This window comes from Cetorhinus maximus, chromosome 1 (assembly GCF_964194155.1).
Source record: "Cetorhinus maximus chromosome 1, sCetMax3.hap1.1, whole genome shotgun sequence".
In the NCBI taxonomy this organism is placed as follows: domain Eukaryota; kingdom Metazoa; phylum Chordata; class Chondrichthyes; order Lamniformes; family Cetorhinidae; genus Cetorhinus; species Cetorhinus maximus.
Genome location: NC_135879.1, coordinates 39,980,427 through 40,002,680, shown reverse-complemented (window position 1 = coordinate 40,002,680; position 22,254 = coordinate 39,980,427). Strand labels below are relative to the sequence as shown.

Genomic DNA, 22,254 nt, shown 5'->3' with positions numbered 1-22,254 from the left:
AGACCCAGGACATTACTGTAGCAGTTCCTCAGGGTAGTGTCCTAGCCCAAATCATCTTCGGCTGCTTCATCACTGACCTTGCTTCTTTCATAAGGTCAGCAAGTGGGGATGTTCACTGATGATTGCACAGTGTTCAGTTCCATTTGCAATTCCTCAGTTAATGCCACTGTCATTGGGTTTCACTGTTTTTCAGGATACATTTTAGTGAGTGCTTGGTATGTGATGGGGAAGGTGAAATCAGCAAAAGTCCTGATCACCAGCAAAGTGCGCTGTGTAACATTTGAAAAGTTAGGGACATCATTTGCTGTTTGCAATCTGCCTGTGAAGAACTCAAAGCATACACTTGTGAACTCTATCGGCAGAATGAATGTAAAGGTGTGAATCAGGCCAGATGTCAAATGTCCAGGACAGAGTTATGCAGGGAAGTTGGAGAACAGTGCTGGGATTGGTACCGTCTCTAGATCTGTTTTGCTGTCATTCTGATGAAGAACATGACATTCACTTCCATGTCTAACAAAAAGTATTATGTCATTAGTGATCTCTCTTCCAGACTTGCAATATCATTCGTAGAGAAATTGGAGTAGATTTTCCTTGTCACTGTAAAACATAATTTTTCTCACTGCTTTAGGATTTTCTGGTAAGGAGAGAAAATTTTGATGATTTGCATTCCTCCAACTGACCTCTGTACCCTTTCAACACTCTTGATGCGATTGGTCTTGTATCTGTCCAGAACAAAGTGGATCTCTCTTGACTTATCCGTCTTCATGTGTATCACAAGAACTCTCAGTACTCAATCAGCAAACTATCCAAATGTTGATTGTGGTTTCATGGCTTGATTCAATGCCAAAGCGTTCCATACCCATGTTGTACCACTTGGGATCACATGAGTGGAAGGGGGTGGATTGACTGACCCCTCCAGAAAGTGTAAGAGCTTTGCATTGTTTGTCTTCATGAGGGATCTGTCATGATTAGCTGGAGGCAAGGGTAACGTTACCAGATTTCATTTTTGTCCACTTTTCTCACTGCAACAACAAATATTCTGGCAAATAAGTTTTGATCTGCTTTCAGAGCAATCTCCTTATCCTTTCCTTTGGTTGCATACACTTCACTTGTGTTCTTGAAAGCCTTCAGTTTCACCTTCTTGACAGGATCATGAAAGTTGACATCTTGGTGTTGTGGTCGCTTCTGACAAAAAACCATGAATTCTTCCTCCCTCTTTCCTTGGCCTCTGTAAGCTCCTTAACTACAGGTGCTGGTGCAACTTGGCCTGATGTGATGTGATGCAACTGATTTTTACTCCAAGGAAGGATCAAAAGGATTAATCATGTTTTGAACGGTATCCATGACAATCTTCACATCGTTTTCATCATGCTCCTTGACTTGTCCAGGTCAGTGTGAGATCTTGTTATTGACCTGTTGACCGGGATGGCAGGAGTGTGCAGTTTATCTACCCCCACTATTTCACAGGTTGCACCATAAGTATAAATGTTTAATTCACTCACCAGAATGACCAAACTATTATCAGAATTAAAATAAAAGAGACTTTTATTTTATTTGTTACTCTAAGACAACAAGAGTATGGTATCTCACAGACAGCATGCGATCAAGTTATTTAACGGACGGCCAACTGTGAATCCAAGGCAAAGGCAGGTTTGACAGGATTCCCTCAATAAGGGAGCTGTAGAAAGATGGACTTTCAATAAACTCAATGATTGATTTATCACTTTTTTAAAACAAGTTGCAAAAACTGGTCAACATACAATTTGTAATCCGGAGGTATAACTTTATACCGCTTTTAAACACACAAAAAAACAAAACAAATAGTGTCTGCAGAGGTAGGCCAATCGGAAAACGATATGGAAAGGATAAAGTTTGAAGGGTTTTGAAGCTGTGGATCTGGTGTTCCTACGTGTGGAGACTGAGCGCTGGTCACACTAGTTGTCTGGATGTTTCCTTTCCAAAAGAAGCTTTGGTGTGGAGGAGAATAGAACCTCATGAATCCTTGGGATCTCTCTCGCCTCAGCTTTTCAGGTTTCTAAATGCAGCCATGTTATGCTGAGATGTGGATCCTCTGGCTGGAGGTTGATAACCACACACGGAATTTCAGACAAGGCAGGGAGAGAGCAAGTTAGGGCAGCCTTCCTTCTCGGCTTATTCCCCAAAACAAGTGAGTACAAAAAAAACTCAATAAACATAAAAACTCTTTTAATTCAGGTGATTTCCAGAAAACCCAGATCCTTGCCTATTTAAAAAAAAAAAAAATTTCTCCAGGAATTAAAGTAATTAAAGTTTAAATAAGCAAATTGCGCTCATTTCTTCAAGTGCCTTGCTGGACATTTAGCTGAAGTTATGTGATTCCTTGGAAAAGGCAGGCTGCTCACAAGTCCAAGGTGAACTTGTAACCCATTTTTAAAAAACAACTCCAGGTCAGTTCCTAAGAAAGTGTCCTGATATTCCAATGTCTTTGTAATTATTTAAAACACATACAGTTTTTGAAAATCTGGATTCATAACACTGTGACCAGCCATCTCTTGACAGTTTCTGTATAAAGCAGCTTTGTCACGCTGTGACAAAGTCCATCTTTCTACAGCTCCCTTATTGAGGGAATCCTGTCAAACCTGCCTTTGCCTTGGATTCACAGTTGGCCGTCTGTTAAATAACTTGATCGCATGCTGTCTGTGAGATACCATACTCTTGTTGTCTTAGAGTAACAAATTGTCCTGCTTGTAACTCTGAATTGATATCAGGATTTCTTTGAAGCTGCACAATATAAGCCAAAATACTGGCATTGTTGCCTCAATCATACGCAAAGAACTATGCAGCATGGAGTGAACACTTGAAAGATGGAAGATCCCAGCTGGCTACCTAGTTGCCCTGATAAATAGCAGCAATTTATCTATCAGATTGGTATAACTGCTCAAGGACTGAAAAGTCTTACTGTTTCAGCTGTTGTTAAAAAAGTTGTTGTAGAAACTAATGAGTGCCTGGAATCTCTCGGAGTTGAGGATGTCATCAAAATCATCATTGAGGAGGTCTGAAATTCAGCTGCTGAGTTGTAAGGCAGGTCTTGCTCATCATCTGGGAGAGTGTTGATGTAAACCTGCCATTCTAGTCTCTGTAGAGCTCGCACACAATCTTGAGTTCTAACACTCCTGTTGTAATGATAGCTGCTTACAATACCATTACAAACCTAACGCAATCAGTTTGGATTCAATGATGATGCCCTGATGCATCTGCAAATCTTTTCCAATGCAAGCTGTAAATGCCATTGCAGTGTGAAACTCCCCCATGCAAAGAATAAGCCTCTGCCTGAAGAGGGTGTTCCTCCAACGAATATCCTGGGCCTTCGTATAAATTGTCTGGTGCATTATTTTCGTGTGATTTCTGCATATTTTGTAACAAACTGCTTAATTGGCACCCCATCCACCTTAAATGTTCACTCCCTCCACCTGTATAGTGGCAGCAGTGTGTACCATCTACAAGATGCACTGCAGCAACTTGCCAAGGCACTCAAGAATGAGGGCAGCAGATGCATGGGAACGCTACTATCTGCAAGTTCCCCTCCAAGTCTCTCGCCATCCAGATTTGGAAATATTTCACCATTGCTTCACTGTGGCTGGGTCAAAATCTTGCAGCTTTCGTCTCTAACAACACTGGCTCTACCTACACCACCTGGACTGTGGTGTTTCAAAAAGGTGGCTCACCACCACCACCAGTTCAAGGGCAACAAAATTCTGGCCTTATCAACTGCCCATACCCCAAGAATGAATAAGAGAAAAGGTTCCACATCCTCATTACAATCTGGGGAAAGAGGTTTTTCTGATTTCATTATTGGATTTTCTTGTGACTGTCTGACATTTATTCCCCCTAATTTTGACCTCCTGAACAAGAGGAAACATTTTCTCTATGTCTACTCCATCAAACCTTTTCATGATTTTTAGAGACATCCATTAGGTCATTCTAAAGAAAAGATCCTTAGACTGGTCAGTCTTTCCTGATAGTTATAACCTCTTGGCGTTTTGCTATCATTCTGTAAATCTTTTTGTACCTCGTCCAGTGTCTCTATATCCTTTTGTAACTTGGAGACCAGAACTGCTCATCGCACTCCAAATGTGGCCTGACCAAGGTAATATACAAGTGTAGCATAATTTTCTGCTTTTCATTTATATTATTTTATAAATGAATCCCTGTGCTTTGTGTGTTTGCATTTTTATGTCCTTATTAACCTGCAATGCTACCTTTAATATGTGACTCTGTACCTCTAAATTTCTTTACTCCTCTACCCCATTTAGACTCTAATTTTCCATGCAATATGTGACCTCCTTGTTCTTCCTACCAAAACTTCACCCTTAACATTTATCTGTATTGAAATCCATTTGCCATTTACAGGCTCATTCTTCAAGCTTATTAATGTATGGTATACCCTTAAATTGGTGTCAGTTGCAAATTTTCAAATCATGCTGCTGATTCTCCAGCTCAAATCATTCATTTAAATTATGAATCTTGGTGGCCCTGATGATGATTCCTGCGGCACGCCACCTTCCACCAGTTGTAACTACCTCTAATTCCTACCCTCTTACTTCCTGTTTTGTCATTCTTTTTGCTGCGCAACCCCTGACTCCATATGCTCTGACCTTGGTCTGGTACCTTATCAAAGGCCTTTTGAAAATATAAATATGTTATTGCTGCATTATTGTCACGAAGCTATTAATGCATATAATATTATTGGAAAATATCTTTCTTTTGAAATAGAGGTTTAGTCTGTGGGTGTGTCTTAACTGGATTAAAGCCAGCTAGTTTGGGTGCTTTCATGTATACTAGTTTTGACATGTAAGAGATGGCATGCATTTGCGTATTTTAGCATAGAAACATAGAAAATAGGAGCAGGAGTAGGCCATTCAGCTCTTCGAGCCTGCTCCGCCATTCATTATGATCATGGCTGATCATCCAACTCAGTAGCCTGCTCCACCTTTCTCCCTATATCCTTTGATCCCTTTCGCCCCAAGAGCTATATCTAACTTCTTGAAAACATACAATGTTTTGGTCTCACCTACTGCCCCTGGTAGCGAATTTTACATTTCACATGCTCACCACTCTCTGGGTGAAGAAATTTCTCCTCATCTCAGTCCTAAATGGTCTACCCTGTGTCCTCAGACTGTGATCCCTGGTTCTGGACTCCCCCACCATCGGGAACATCCTTCCTGTATTTACCCTGTCTAGTCCTGTTAGAATTTTATAGGTTTCTATGAGATCCCCCCCTCATTCTTCTGAACTCCAGCGAATATAGTCCTAACCAACTCAATCTCTCCTCATATGTCAGTCCCACCATCCCAGGAATCAGTCTGGTAAACCTTCACTGCACTCCCTCTATAGCAAGAACATCCTTCCTCAGATAAGGAGACTAAAACTGCACACAATATTCCAGGTGTAGTCTCACCAAGGCCCTGTATAATTGCAGCAAGGCATCCCTGCTCCTGTACTTGAATCCCCTTGCTATGAAGGCCAACATACCATTTGCCTTCTTTACCGCCTGCTGCACCTGCATGCTTACCTTCAGCGACTGGTGTACGAGGACACCCAGGTCTCGTTGTACATTCCCCTCTCTCAATTTATAGCCATTCAGATAATCTGCCTTCTTGTTTTTGCTACCGAAATGGATAACCTCACATTTATCCACATTATACTGCATCTGCCATGCATTTGCCCACTCACTCAGCTTGTCCAAATCACACTGAAGCATCTCTGCATCCTCCTCACAGCTCACCCTCCCACCCAGCTTTGTGTCATCTGCAGATTTGGAAATATTACATTTAGTTCCCTCATCTAAATCATTAATATATATTGTGAATAGCTGGGGTCCCAGCACCATCCCTGTGGTACCCCACTAGTCAGTGCCTGCCATTCGGAAAAAGACCCGTTTATTCCTACTCTTTGTTTCCTGTCTGTCAACCAGTTTTCTATCCATCTCAATACACTATCCCCAATCCCATGCGCTTTAATTTTACATGCTAATCTCTTATGTGGGACTTTGTCGAAAGCCTTCTGAAAGTCCAAATAAACCACATCCACTGGCTTCTGGTCATCAACTCTACTAGTTACACCCTCGAAAAATTCCAGTAGATTTATCAAGCATGATTTCCTTTTCGTAAATCAATGCTGATTCTGTCCGATTCTGCCACTGTTTTCCACGTGCTCAGCTATTAAATCTTTTAAAATGGACTCTAGAATTTTCCCCACTACCAACATCAGGCTGACTGGTCTATAATTCCCTGTTTTCTCTCTACCTCCCTTTTTAAATAGTGGGGTTACATTAGCTACCCTCCAATCTGTAGGAACTGTTCCAGAGTCTATAGAATCTCGGAAGATGACCACCAATGCATCCACTATTTCTAGGGCCACTTCCTTAAGTACTCTGGGATGTAGGTTATCAGGCCCTGGGAATTTATCAGCCTTCAATCCCATCAATTTCCTCAACACCATTTCCTTCCTAATACTGATTTCTTTCAGTTCCTCCTTTCACTAAACCCTGTGTTCCCCAACATTTCTGGTATGTTATTTGTGTCCTCCTTTGTGAAGACAGAACCAAAGTAAGTATTTAGTTGGTCAGTCATTTTCTCCATTATAAATTTTCCTGTTTCTGACTGTAGGGGACCTACATTTGTCTTCACCAATCTTTTTCTCTTCACATACCAATAGAAACTTTTACAGTCAGTTTTTATGTTCCCCACAAGCTTACTCTCGTAGTCTATTTTCCCCTTCTTACTCAATCCCTTGGTCTCCCTTTGCTGAATTCTAAAGTGCTCCCAATCCTCAGGTCTGTTGTTTTTTCTGGCCAATTTGTATGCCTCTTCCTTGGATCTAAAACTGTCTCTATTTTCCCTTGTAAGCCATGGTTTGGCCACCTTTCTTATTTTACTTCTGTGCCAGACAGGAATAAACAATTGTTGCAGTTCACCCATGCGCTCTTTGAACGTTTGCCATTGTCTATCTATTGTCATCCCTTTAAGTAACGTTTCCCAGTCCATCATAGCCAACTCGCGCCTCATACCATCATAGTTTCCTTTATAAGATTCAGGACCCTAGTTTCAGAATCAACTACGTCACTCTCCATCTTGATGAAGAATTCTATCATTTTATGGTCGCTCATTCCCAAGGGGCCTCGCACAAGTAGATTGCCAATTATTCCTTTTCCATTACACAATACCCAGTCTAGGATGGCCTGTTCTCTAGTTGGTTCCCCGACATATTGGTCCAGAAAATCATCCCGTATACGCTCCAGGGATTCCTCCTCTATGGTATTGTTGCTCATGTAATTTGCCCAATCTATATGCAGATTAAAGTCACTCATAATTACAGATGTTCCTTTATTGCAGGCGTCTCTAATTTCCTGTTTAATGCCATTCCCAACATCACCACTACAGTTTGGGGGTCTATATACAACTCCCACTAACGTTTTTTGCCCCTTAGTGTTTCTCAGCTCTACCCATACAGATTCCACATCATTGGAGCTAATCTCTTTCCTCACTATTGCGTTAATTTCCTCTTTAACCAGCAATACAACTCCACTGTCTTTTCCTTTTTGTCTGTCCTTACTGAATACCCCTGGATGTTCAGTTCCCATCGCTGGTCACCCTGCAGCCATGTCTCCGTAATCCCGACTATATCATACCCGTTTACATCTATTTGCGCGGTTAATTCATCTACTTTATTGCGAATGCTCCTTGTGTTAAGGCACAAAGCCTTAAGGCTTGTCTTTTTAACATTACTTGTCCCGTTCCCACTATTTTTCACTGAGGCCCTGTTTGATTCTTGCCCTTGATTTCTCTGCCTATCACTTTTCTTATTCCTCTTTCTGTCTTTCTTGTCCTTGATTCCCCCTCCTCTGACTCCTTGCATAAGTTCCCATCCCCCTGCCATTTTAGTTCAAACCCTCCCCAACCATCCTAGCAAATATTCCCCCTAGGACATCAGTCCTGGTGTAACCTGTCCAGTTTGTACTGGTCCCACCTCCCCCAAAACCGGTCCCAATGTCCCAGGAATCTGAAACCCTCCTCCTCACACCATCTCTTCAGCCACGTATTCATCCTATATATCCTGCTATTTCTACTTTGATTAGCACGTGGCACTGGTAGTAATCCTGAGATCACTATCTTTGATGTCCTACTTTTCAACTTCCTAACTCCCTGTATTCTGCTTTTAGGACCTCATCCCTTTTTTTTTAACCTTGACCCTAGCACCAGGGAGCTAATATCTTTCCTCACTATTGCGTTAATTTTCTCTTTAACCAGCAATACAACTCCACCGCCTTTTTGTCTGTCCTTCCTAAATACTGAATACCCCTGGATGTTCAGTTCCCATCCCTGGTCACCCTGCAGCCATGCCTCCGTAATCCCGACTATATCCTTGACCCAAGCACCAGGGAGGCAACGTACCATCCTGGAGTCTCGTTTGCGGCCTCAGAAACGCCTATCTATTCCCCTTACAATTGAATCCCCTATAACTATTGCATTCCCACACTTTTTACTCCTCCCCTGTGCAGCAGAGCCAACCATGGCGCAACGAATTTGGCTGTTGCTGCTTTCCCCTGAGAGGCCATTCCCCCCAACAGTATCCAAAGTGGTATATGTGTTTTGCAGGGGAATAGCCACAGGAGATTCCTGCACTGCCTGCCTAGTCCTCTTGCTCTGCCTGGTGGTCACTCATTCCCTTCCTGCCTGCGGACTCTTAGCCTGCGGTGTGACCACCTCTTTCTACACGTGCTTTCTATACAATACTCTCCACCTCGCGGATGCTCCACAGTGTCCCCAGCCACCGCTTCAGCTCTGAAACCCGGGCTTCCAGGAGCTGCAGCTGGAGACACTTCCCTCACACATGCTGGCCCTAGGCACTGGAATGTTCCCGGCTTCCCATATAGAGCAGGAGGAGCACACCACAGCTTTGAGCTGTCCTGCCATGACTTACCCCTTTAAATTAAATTAAACCTTTTGGAAGATACTTAATATCAAATAATATTAATTACTCTAGGGCCCTTCTTCCCTGCTCCTCGTTGTTACAGAATATAGCCCTTACAAACGATGAACCACAAAATAAGACCTTAAAAACTATAAGTGATAAAAGTAGTAAATACTTACCTGACCGTACTCACGGCACTCAAAGGATCACCTCGTTCCCTCCTCACCGAACTCCCTCAGTCACCAAACTCCAACTTAAGCACTCTGTTGCAGCCCAAAGCAGCACTCCAGTGAGTTGAGCATTCAAGACGTGGGGTGAAAACTACTAGCTACCAGATACCAAGCAATATGTTTATATTACTAATAAAATTGGTACTATGAAAGGGGTTTTAATGTAAAAGGTGGAGTTCAAAGAGGCTGGTGATACAATGAGAATTTACATTCAGTGAGCAGTGCTAGGTATAACTTTAGCAGTTTTGGGTGTGCAGAGCAGAGGCAATGTCAGATCAAAGCTTGTGTCTGCAAGGAACCAAAGTGAAAGGAACCTCATTTTGAATTTGTAAGGTGAAAATGCTTTGCCTGGTGTCTGCTGAAAGTCTTTGGGTTGCTGTTGCCTTAATGGAGATTAGTTTGGGAATTTCTTAAGTTATGATAGTAGTAATTTGAAGCCATGTACATATATATTTTAACCTGTGTAAATTAATAAAATATTTCTTAGTTTAATGTAAAACCTCGAACTGGTGGTCTGATTCCTGAATTTAGAGTCGCATCTCAAACATAACAATTAAAATTATAGGCTATGACAGTTGTTTAAAGTTTCCTTCTGGGATCTTTAACTCAGCTTTACCAACTGCATCGGTCATAACAATTATCCTTGCCTACTCTTTCTGTTACTACAAAGAATTTGGTAATGTTGGTTAAGCATGATCTTACATTTTGAAATCTCTTGACTTTTTGTTATGTTTTCAGTTTCTAGATTTTTTTTCTGTTACATTTTTATGTAATTATTCCATTATATTTCCTACCACTGTCTTTAACCATTGTTCCCTGGGTGTGATCAATCACCTTTTTAAATCTAGGAATAACATTATATGTCCTGCAGTCTTCAGGCACTTTTATATAAATATATATACATATTTGCTCATGTACACACAAACATGTACACTTGCACACGCAAATACTCTTGCTTTCCCAGTTTCTGTTAGTATGCATGGATATAATCCACCTGGAACAGGATTTTATCATCTCTGTTGAACTAGTTTATTTATTATCTTCCCCTTTTCTTAAATGTCTTAATCTTTTTTGATTTCTTATATAACATTCCTCTTCTTTGGAAGTATTCTGCCAATTTGCTGTCAGTACTTATGAGTTTATCTTGTGCATTCCTTAGTGGCCTGATCCCAATTGTGATCTTTCTTTTGTTATTTATGTGTCTATAGAATACTTCACAATTTCTTTTCATATTATAGGATAATTTAATTTTATCATTCTTCTTTGCTTTCCTTTTTGGTCTTCTTTCCTAACTTCTTCGTATTCCCTTTTATCATCATCTCCTTTACGGTCTGTATACTTAGTACAAGTATTTTCTTCAGCTTCAAATTTGTTCTCATCTCTTTCATCACCCATGGTGTTTCATTATTGGCTAATTTATTATTTTAGCAGAATATATTTTCTTCAAGAAAAACTCAAAATAAGACAAGGGAGCAACAAAATTGATTATTTGCTAGTTATGAGCTTCTGTTTAGAATTGCATATACTTTAATGCTCTTCCTAAATTGCTGTAAATGTCGACATTGAAATTGGGATTCATAGCCCACCTGATGAAATGTGGCAGTTTGATTATGAATCCTGAAAATCAGAAAAAAGTCCTTTAGTTATGCTTCCTCCATCCATTGGAATGCAATCACAGTATACTTGGGAGAATTGATGGTGCGGGGCTTGGTTCTATCCACATGTGCATATTTAGAGGCACCTGTGTATGCGCACATCTAAATTTATCAGTTTGGAGTAAATCCACACTGCACCTTGTAAATTGTTCTTTCTCATTAGGTGCTGTCCTTCCTTTCAGAACTGGTGTGAAACATCACCTTCCACCCCCAACCCTCATGCACCCGCACCCCAGAGCGAAAATCATAGTGGCCAGGATATTGAGATCGGCAAACGGGGGCTGGGGCCCGCTCACTGATGTGGGATGATGTTGGGAGTTCCGTCCGACGTCACCCTGCGTCATTTCAATTTTCAGGTCAGCGGGGGTGCAGCCGAATCAGCTGTGTGCCCGCCGACCTGTGAACAGCCAACTGAGGCCATTTAAAAACTAATTGAACTAGTTAATGGACCTGCCCGTCCAACCTTAAGATTGGCAGGCAGGCCGGGAGCCCTGGCGGACTTCAAAAAAAGCATGAAACCTCATCCATGGGCGAGAAGAGATTTCATGTAGGTTTTTAAAGATTAATAAAAGTTTGAATGAAAGTGATGGATGTGTCCCAACTCATGTGACTGTGTCACATGAGGGGACATGTCAGGGAAATTTTATATTTGTGCATTGACCATTTTTGAATTTGGCGTCAATCTCCCTGAGGCAGCACTTAGCCTCAGAGAGATGAGTGTGCTCTTTTAGGAGAAATAGCGCACTCCCGGCTGAGGGAATCCACCTCCCCCACCCTCAGCCCGCCCGCACAGGGAGCGTTATGCTCACCATGCTATAGGAAAGATATAATTGCACAAGAGAGGGTACAGAGAAGATTTACATGGATGCTGGCCTTTACTCAAGAATTTTAGGGAAAATTCGATAGGCTAGGGTGTTTTGTTTGGAACAGAGCAGGCTGAAGGAAGACCTAATTGTAGTGAATAAAAAATATGGCAAAGCCGTACTCTCCTTGGTTGAGGTATCCATAACCAGGGGCATGGATTCAGGGTAAGAAGTAGGGGGTTTGGAGGGAATTTGAGGGGAATATTTTTCATCAGGAGGGCTGTGAGGACGTGGAACTCGCTGCCTTAAAGGGTGGTAGAGGCAAAAAAATTCATAACGTTTAAAAGTACTTGGGTTGCGGTGCTTCAAGTCCATATCAATGAGGTTGGAGACCAACTGGAAAGGGTAATAGGCTGGATGGCTACCTGTCAGCTGGTGCGGACGTGATGGGCCAAATGGCCTCCTTTCATCCTGTAAATTTCTATGATTCTGTGGTAAAGAAGGGAAGATTGTCAGGGAAATCTAGCATGCTCTTCATATCAAACAAGAGGAAGATGCTGACCATAGAATGGTATGTACTTTGCTCTTCCTAAACTGCTGTAAATGTAGATATTGAAATTGGGACGAAATGTGGCAGTTTGACGCTGAATCCTAAAAATAAACTGGTTACAGTCCCCAGCAGAAGTAAACTCATCAACCAAGAGCTAGCTTCTATTACCCAGTTCCAACCTCCCCTTTTCTCTCTACTCAGGTTTCCATCCCTTCCATAGTACCAAAACAGTGCAACCAAAATCACAAGTAGTGTTCACTGTGACTGTGTTACATAATTCCCTACCTCCGCCCCCCCCCACCGCCCTTATGGTTGATCATGCTATCCTTCTCCAAATCCTCTGCTTGTTGGGATAGCACATATCCTTGGTTCTACTTCTTCCTATCTGATTCTGACCAAAACACCACTAAAAGTAGCTTCTCTTTCCACCCTATACCATTACCTGATGAGTCCTGCAAAGATGCCTATACTAAGCCGCCCCCAACCCCTTCTTCACCATCTAAATGCTATCCCTTGACAACAGCATCCGCAAGCATGCTGACATCCAGTCCTGGATGAGCTCCAATTGTCTTGATGTAAACATTTGGAAGACCAAGGCTTTGTCCCTTGTCATAAACTCCATACCCTAGCTAATGACTTGCTAATAATTCTGTTCCCTTGCTCAACCACTGTCTCTTGAAATCGTTTTTAATTTCTTCTAATGTGACATTCCTTCTGTTTGGTCCCTGGTAAATACAGGAGCAAAGTATTCTGCCATTTTGCTGCCAGTACCTATGAGCTTATCTTTAAGTCCTTGAATGCTGGACAGCTCCCTGTTTGAATCTCTGATGAATAATCTCTGATTATGGCTGATCTGTACCTCAACTCCATTCACCCATCTTTGTTCCATTTTCCTCTATGCCCTTGCTTGGCAAAGAACTATCAATCTCAGCCTCTAAAAATTGACTGACTTAACACCTGCAATACCCTTTTCAGGGTATTAAGTAGTAGAGTTCCATTACCCTTTGTGTGGAAAAATGGTTCCTGATGTCAGTCATATATTGCCTGGCCATAAATTTAAGATTATACAGTAGTCTGTTGTTCTGGATTCCCCCACCAGTGTAAATAGTTTCTTTCTATCTATTTTTTGAATTCGGCATTCATTTCTTTCCTTGGACTATGCGAAGCATATTGGGAGACTTTTCTTTGTTAAAGGAGTTGTATAATACGCTTTGCTATTGTAAATTGGGATATATTTGTGTATGTCTGTATAAGAAATGAGTTATTTTCCTAATTGGAATCTGTGAAGTGCTTTTGAGACTGTATATTTATCACGAGACTTTAAAAAAAATCAAGATAGAAATGGACAGTAGCAGTGTGCGTAGATATATTTTCTAGGTTTGATTTTTAAAATCAACCAGTAGTGGCATTGCACTGAAACTGTTTATTTGTTTCATTTAAATGGCACAAAACACTTGAGTTTTGTTTCTTCTATTGCTGTTTTTACACTGTACCTAATGGTGTTGTACTATCTGCAGTGGCGCAAGTGGTCAGCTGCAGTTGCACCATTTGCTTTATTGTAAAATGGAAAGGGAAGAGTTCTGTACATGTTCAGTCAAACATGTACGGAGTGTCGTTTGCTGGTCTTTAGATTTCTGAGCGCATTGAAAAAGAAGTTGAACAAAAGCTTTCTATCATGGCAGATTTTTTGTTTAAACAAAATTATGCAGAATTAAGTGACATGAGATCCTCTTGTATTGATAATAAAAACCTTGATTTCGCATCATAACCTTTGCCCCCATTTTTCTGGAGAAAAGTTTTTGATGGTAGCTGGTGATGATTCTGCTGTTCCCATTTACTTCTAGATCCATCTTTTGTTTCTTATCTCATTACCATCTCTGTTTACCTTGCACCATCATCTCTTTTGTTATTTAACTCCATGTCTACACAGATGCTGCCTGACCTCCTGGTATTTCTAGTGTTTTTATTTCAGATTTCCAGCATCTGCAGTATTTTACTTTTGTTTAGGGTGCAGGCTAGCATCAATATCAGCTTTGTACTGCCATTTTGCTCAGATGCTGAAAATTTGCATTGCAGTTCAATAAATAGGTGGCTACAGTAATTTCATCACAAACTTTTTCAAAAGTTTGAGAGAATCTTTGGGGAGATTTGATGAATACATTTTCTTGCTGATTCCAAACTTCTATTAAAAGTAAATAAGTGAACCTAATTTCAATGAAGATGATTGTGGGGAGTGGGTCCTGTGGAGGACGGATTTGAGTTATATCCAGTCGTAAAGAGCGGAAGAAGAGGCTTTTGACTCTGGTCTTAATGAGTGACGAGTGCATATGTATTTATGTATAACACACTCATACCATTCCTTTAAGTTATTGTTTTGAAGAGTGTTACTCAAAATATTCTCTGCTTTGCTTTTATATTTCACTGTTGATATTGTAGCTAATTGATTAGTGGTTAAGGTAATTAACCTTTGGGTGGTATGGTGCAAATTATGTTTGAAAAGAGTGCTAAAATATTCTGAGTGTTCTGCTGTGTCTGTCTGAAGTTTACAGAAATGTACATTTTGTGAATCTGTTTTATACGGTATACAGAACGTGCCAAAAATTGTAGCAGTGTACAAAGATATCATTCTGCTACATTATCACAAAGTGCTAGTTTCTGCGCAGTTCATCTCTTTCTCTACTGTTGTCAAATAAAATTGACACTTCAAATGATTTGTGTTTTGTTGCAGGGAATGTTTATGGAAGTTTTTCTTTCCAGCTGACTATCAGACGCTGAAGGTCACTGAATTAGCAAAGCCTAGAAAGCCAAGGGAGATTCTTGCATTTGAACTACGCATGAATATCATTGCAGATGCCACCATTGATTTACTTTTTACGAAGAACCGGGTAAGCGCAATCAACTTAATTGCACATCATCAGCAATAATTTTATAGGTTATGTCATATGTCAGAACTAAGACAGAGAGCTAATTAGAAAGCATAGCAGGTTGTAAAGTCTGTAGGGTTTGTAACACCTGTTATATCATCAATTTATTGAGGACAGATGGCTTTATGGTCAGGGAGTCCAAGGTGTTGGGGTAAATTGGGTTTATTGCTGGATCCTTGGAGAATACAGTGAGGTATTAATGCAGAGCTAATGTGGCATGATAGCTAGCTTCATAACCTAAGAATTATAATGTTCAATAAATCTTACAATTTTTAGAAGTTGTTGAATTATGAAGATTAACTAAATCCTAAAAGGGTGTTAAACTTGATATTACACATGCAATTGGAACACAGCAAAAATCAGTTTTAAAAAGTGATTTTTCTTGAGCAATTAGTTTTTGACAATCTGAACCTTGCCTTGAATTATTGCTCCCATTTCAATCTGAATTTGTGTATCTGAATTCAGATGGAGACTTAGGCCTGAATTTTGCGCTCGTCGGGCTTGCGTGATTGGTGGGCCTGGGAGCGGTCGGTAAACAGCCTCCGACCGCGATTTCACGCTGGCTGGCCGTTAATTAACAGCCAGCCAGTGTGAAATGTGCGCTGAAAAGCTCATCACTGCCAGGGTGAGGGCGGGAAGACGACGGGTGCTGACGTCACCGCGAGCGCAGTTGGGCGCTTCACTGAGCTCCCTGGAAGAAACAGCTTCCTCAGGGAACTGCAGACCCCCAAATAATAAAAGAAAGTACAAAAATTCTGCAGTATATGTCCATGCAGTACAATCAAGCACCTGAAAGCATGCCTCAAAAATGCTGTCCCCAGATCTATCTATCTTATTGTATATTCCAATGAAGATTTCATCCCACCCTTGGATGAGGTTTCATCAAAAATTTAAAGGCCGCCTGACCAATTGCCCATTTGCCAACCATAAGGTTGGATGGGCCATGAAAAATCACTTATAATTGTGCTATTAATTGGCTTAATTGCGCATTTAATTATTGGCGAGTGCTCTTCCGACTGCCTCGTGCACCCGCCAAGCGAAATATCACGCAAGTGTGCGATGATGTCGGGACGCTTGCCCGATGTCATCTCGCGTGATTTTTTCAACCGTTCAGGTTGGGTGCATGACCGCCTGCAGAGCGTAAAATTCTGCCCACGCGTTTTTGTACAAAAAGCCAAAATACTGCAGACATAAAAAAAACAGAAAATGTTGAAGATTAGTGTTAGGCAACATCTGCGAAGAGAAGAAAAATATTAATACTTCTGGAGTAATTATTCCGAAGCAGCAGGATTATACCTGAATTATGAACATTTTACATTCTTTACAGATGCAGCCTGAGTTAGATTGTTTGCCGCACTTTTGTTTTTTGCTCCACAAATTGTTTGATTTGCATAATTTGCTGGATTTTGAGTGTCCAGTAAAACCTAAAATTTTGTTAAATACAGTGTTGGAAATACCTCAGCAGGTCTGGCAGCATTTGTGGAGAGAGAAACAGAACTTATTGAGTCAAATATGACTTATTCAGAACTTGAAGGAAGAGTCATATTCAACTTGTATTTCTCACACTCTGTGTTCTTATTTCAGATTTCCAGCATTCAAAGTATTTTGCTTTAATTATAGAATTTTGTTACTTAGCATTCTGCTTGTCTTTGATTGTGGGCAGTGGGGCCCCTTCCCTCCTGTGATCCATTGGTTTCAAGTGTTCTAAAGCCCTGATTTGATATGCTCTGCTGAGTTCTTTTTAATTCCATCTCTTGGAGCTAGTGAGTTTGATGCTAGATGAGGCAGAGATTACGTAGCATCTTGTATGCCACAGAAAATTCTTTACTGGCCTTCTGATTACTCCAGAGAATCATTTTGCTGGAGCTGCATTGTCCAATTAGAGCCCCCACGTGGGGAAAAAAGCCATTTTTTTTTTAACAAAAAGAAAAACAAGATATTGTGGATGCTGGAAATCTGAAATAAAAATAAAAAATGCTGGAAATACTCAGCAGGTCTGACAGCATCTGTGGAGAGAGAAACAGTTAATGTTTCAGATCTGTGACCTGAAAAAGTCAGACCTGAGGCATTACTTTGTTTCTCTCTCCACAAAATCTGCCAGATCTGCTGAGCAAAAATAAGTAATGTTAGATCAAAAAACACATTTAAAATTGTGCACATTTGAAATTGTGTTGTATAACTTCGAATGAAAAAAATCCCTGTATACATTAGAATGGAAACACCATAGCCCAGATTTTGCTGAAGTGAGGCATCTCACAGCATGTACTGTTAGTTAGATTTGTTTGTGGATGTCTAGGTTTGAAAATTTTTATCCACATAGTTGAAACTACAAATTGATACCGCAACAGGGTAGCTGGAACAATGGAACAGCAAGTGTCTCTCCTTAACTAGTAAATTAAAGGATTAAGAAATAAACAAAGAAAAGACTGAAGTGAGAATATGAAATAGAGTGTTGAATTTAATGTCAAATTAAATACAGAAAAAAAGAGGGGAAAAGAAACAGTGGATTGAGAGAGGGAGAAAGGGACAAAGGAAAAGTAAGAAAGAAAAAAATAAAGCTAACATTTGACCTTTTAAAAAATCTTCAACAATTCACAACTTGAAGGAATTGGATTTCATACATCTAGTTCATTTTCAGGATGAGAGAAGTTGATTGGCAGCAATGAACAATCTATCACATCGTTAAAGGGGTAGTTACGCTGTGATTATTGTGGATTCACTATGCTGATTTTAATGGCCAATTAATGTGTAACTGCAGCAATTTCAAGAAAATCATAGTAAGGTTAAAGGTGAGATGCTGTTTTTGTGCTAGTTGTGCTAATGTTTGCACATTAGTAACTATACATTTAGTCAGACACTTAAAATCTGGGTCTATGTACGGAAGGTTTCTTGATGCTGCAGCAGAACTATGTAGCTGAGCTATCTGGATCTTTGGCAGGGTGGGAGGAAAGGATAAATTATTAACCTATGGTGTTCGATTTGGGTGGGGATGGGGTGGGGAAATTAGTTGGGTTTCTGCTTCTGATCACTATGCAGAAATCTCATGTAGATAACAGCCACTTAAGCAAGGAAGGTAATGAACTGTACCCCAGTAAGGATTTAACACTTCAGGAGAGGAAGGAGGAAACAAAGTAAAGCCTTGAACTATTTTTGTGATTTTGATACTGTTTCCTCCTGTTTTATGGGATAAATAGAACAGAAAATGAAACAAATATTGCAGGATAGGTGGGAGGGGGGGGAGGTGGTGGGGGGGTGGGTGAGAGATGCCTTTGGATGAATGCATATAAATAATTTATGTAATTTAACAAATATTTATTCTAGATGTGAATACAGTGTCATATTTAATATACATATTGCAATATATGTTTATTTTAGGAGACCAATGCCATACATGTAAATGTTGGAGCAGGTTCCTATTTGGAAGTTAATGTTCCTATGACAGTAAGTGAAAATGGTAAGCATCTGTCCACATTTTGAAACATTCCTTTTATATTCTAAAAGACACTTTGGATTGGGGAACATTCATTTTAAGCATTGTACTTGAAAGCTTTCATTTTAATACTTTATAATAGGCATTCATGGTTATATGGATCTGAAGTTATTTAAGGCAAAGTTAGATTTTTGTTAGACAGGTGAGTCCAGGGTTATGTGGTGCAGGCAGGAAAGTGGAGCTGAGACCACAACCAGGTCAGCCATGATCTTATTGAATGGTGGAGCAGACATGAAGGGCCAAATGGCTTACTCCTTCTATGTTCCTATATTATTGGTTATCAGATAAGTGTGGGAGAAAGATAAATGTGGGAGGAAGGTATGAAAAATTACTTTATCCTTTTTTTAAAAGAAATATTATCACTACTACTATCTACATGTGTTGTGTGGATTTTTGATTCCATAGGCTTTTCACCAACTATTAAAGGTCAGCTTCTCCACGTGGATGCAACTAGTAGCATGCTGTATCGAACTCTGTTGGAGGCAGAAATGTTAGCTGTAAGTTTCTATTTTAAATTTTATGTAAGTCAGCTCTGAGGTAAGAACCAGCCTTTCAAAGTTTAGTGGTATTGCAATAAAGTTGATTGAACATTTAAAATGGGTAAACAAATTCTACTTTTTCATATTTGTATGTCATAGCCGAAACCTGAATTCCTAGTTGTCTTATGTGTACGTCTTTCATTTGCTCCATAAAATCATGTAAATTAATATTGTTTCAGATATGAAACTGGTGAGACAGGGAATATCATAGTTGTTTACGGTTGCAACAGGCAAGCACTTGTGTGGTTCATTTGCTTACTTTGCTAATCAATGAATTATGCATTGAATGCAAAACTTGCACTATTACATTTACGTACCTGATTCTTAAGAGTTTCCTGATCTTGGCTGGGCTGATAGTAGGGTTCTGCAATTGGCAAAATCTGGCAGGGAATTTGTAGTTCACATTTTAAAAAAGCATGTTTCTTCAGTGTGCATATGTATGTACAAAAGAAAACAGAAAAGTAGAGAATGTTATTGGAAAATGTGTGTTGCTAACATTAGAAAAGGAACTTTTTTTTTGGAGGAGTCACTGAACCCTGACAGCATGAGGACACTTTTCAGCAGATAACATCTTTTCGCAAAGTGTTCTGTCACTTCAATTGTGTGTTACTTCATTTGTTTTCCTCACTCATGTCACTGTTGGACCTAACACCTTCAACCCAGAGCTGCTGTCATTGATCTTGAAAGAAATGTATTTGAAAACAAAACTGATCAAAAAGTGATAAAGATAATAAATCATCATCATGTGTGCTCTGCCCAGTGGCAGGTCCTTGGCTCAGTCTTCTCCATGTCTCTCTGTCCTTTGTCAGTCATTTCATTTTCCAATAATTTCCTTCAATTTTCCAGACATCTGACATTGATATTCTCTTCCTCTTTTTCCTTAATTTTCCCCCCATAACATTTCTTATTAGTCTGTTTTCTCTTAAGATGTGCCCTGCCCAATTTCTCTGCCTTTTCCTAATTACATTCAGCTAATTTCTTTGTCCTTTCACTTTCCTCAGCACTTCATTTGTTACTATTTCTGTCCAGCTGACCTTTCCATTCTCCTCCAAACCTACATTTCAAAGCTATTTGGCAAGTTAGTTTCCTCTTTCTGTAAGGTCCAAGTCTCACATCCATACAGAAACACCAGATCAAGCTCTTTACAAGTCACTTCTTACACTGTTCAGCTTTCAGATTAGCGACTGTCTCTATTTACTAAATACAGTCTATCCCATGGCTGTCCTTGTTTTTATTTCTTGGTTGCATCCTCCAAATGCAGATATTATGCTTCCTAAATACTTGAATTCTTGCATCCATTCTAGTTCTTTTCCTTCAATGAATGTTTCTTGGTGATTTGGAGATATACATCACTTTGGTTTTGCAGATTTTTCACTTTCATTCCAAAGTTCATGCCCGCTGTTACTGGTACCAGTACTCGTAATCTTTCTTCTGTGCTTGCTACAAGTGCTTTGCTATCTGAAAGTATAACTGATGTTAACTTCCCCGCTGCATTCCCCCCCGCAATCTTAACACCAGATTCTGTGTCTCCAAACACTTCTTTAATCATAACTTCTGCATAGATATTGAAGAGGACTGGTGATAAACAATGCCCTTGTCAAAGATCCTCTTTCAATTACACATGTTTCCAAAATCCCCTTTGGCTACTCTCCCTCTATTGCTGTTTGTCCCATGTTTTTTTTTGAGTTGTCTATCTCTCCAGTCTATTTCAATGTCTTTCAGCACTTTCAATAGCTTAATCCAGATAACAATAAACAAAATACTAAAAATGCTTGAAATCTGTAACAAAATAGAATGCTGGAAACAGCTTCAGTTCTGAAATAGAGTTTGCTCACATGTGAGCTTCCCTGTTCCCTGATAAAGTTTGTTCTGAGTTTCCAGCATTTTCTATTTTTGCTAAACCTAACTGAAGTTTTCATTAAACTCTTCATTTGAGTTTAAACAGAATTTTTATCCTTAGTAATAGAATGATGAATGAAGAGCAAAGGATACAGCTCCTAGTTAGGATTTTATTGCCTTGAGATTTGATTAAATTAGCACGGCCGTTTGGTTTGTGACAAGGAATATTGCTTTACTTAATCCTCCAGAAGGGAGATAATCTGCCTTCTGCTTTAGAGGCATAATGTTATGACCCTAATGTTTCATTGAAATCAAATGTTACATTTTTCAATTAGAAGTATACAGAGAAGGAAGAAGCCAAGGCTATGTATTTGGTTATGCAGTGCCCGTTATTCAGGTGTTAATGGCTGATTGAGTCCCCAGTCTGGAAAGTAGGATGCATGTCACCTCTCCTATTGATGTCAGAAGGTATAGGACCTGAAACCAGCAAAAGCGCTTATATGTGTGCAAATAACAGGCCCAGTATCAGTTTGAGGTAGCTCCTGTAATGGATTTGCCAAAGGCAGCTGTCACTAGCTGCATTCATTAAAAAGCAGGTCCTTAGATTGCCTGTTACCAGAAAGGTAAGTTTTTTGCACTCAGTGCCTGAATATGCTGATAGGGGAAACAGGAATGCCTCCTTGTTCGCTCAAACTGATCGTCCTTTCCTGCCCCAATTGTACCTGATTGCCACATCTAATTTCCTACACCTGCTTATCTACCCCAATGGCATGGATGGTACTCATATTGTTGTTTTTGAGCTTCATTCATCCAAGTAATTGGAAAGTATTCCATTACACTCCTGACTTGCGCCCTGTAGGTGGCAGAATTTTTTTAGGGGAGTCAGAAGCAGGGCCAGGGAGAGAAATCATGGGTTCTTGTGCTTCTCCTGTTTCCAGGCCCCTTATCCCTCCCCCTCTCATCCTTCAGGTGCCCAGAATTGGGAACCATAGTCACAGTAGGGTCATAAACTCAGGTTTCAGTACGATACATTTTATAACCACTGCTTTGACACACAACTTGGTCATGTTATGCAACTAGCTCCGCTTTTTTGAACCTATACAACATCCAAAACACTCAGCTTTGTTAACAGAAAAATGATACTTTACGTTGACTGACAAATATTTTCACATTTTAAATTGAAACTAACCATGCTTATAACTGCCCAGCATGGAGCATATAATAGGAGAGCAAAGTAATGCAGACGCTGGAAATCTGAAATATAAACAGAAA

The 22,254-nt window shown here is 40.1% G+C and overlaps 1 protein-coding gene across 10 annotated transcripts in view; it reads left to right on the top strand.

Moving 5' to 3' along the window:
- The window catches only part of kiaa1109 (KIAA1109 ortholog), a 533,049-nt gene that overhangs the window by 97,871 nt on the left and 412,924 nt on the right, over positions 1–22,254 (top strand). For all 10 annotated transcript variants that reach the window (XR_013576358.1, XM_078539938.1, XM_078539971.1 and 7 more), the window contains exons 11-13: positions 14,919–15,075; positions 18,490–18,568; positions 19,010–19,101. Coding sequence is in view for 9 of the 10 variants with exons in the window: in XM_078539938.1 (XP_078396064.1) it covers positions 14,919–15,075; positions 18,490–18,568; positions 19,010–19,101 (328 nt within the window). In the remaining variant the exon portion in view is untranslated. The remainder of the gene's footprint in view (positions 1–14,918; positions 15,076–18,489; positions 18,569–19,009; positions 19,102–22,254) is intronic.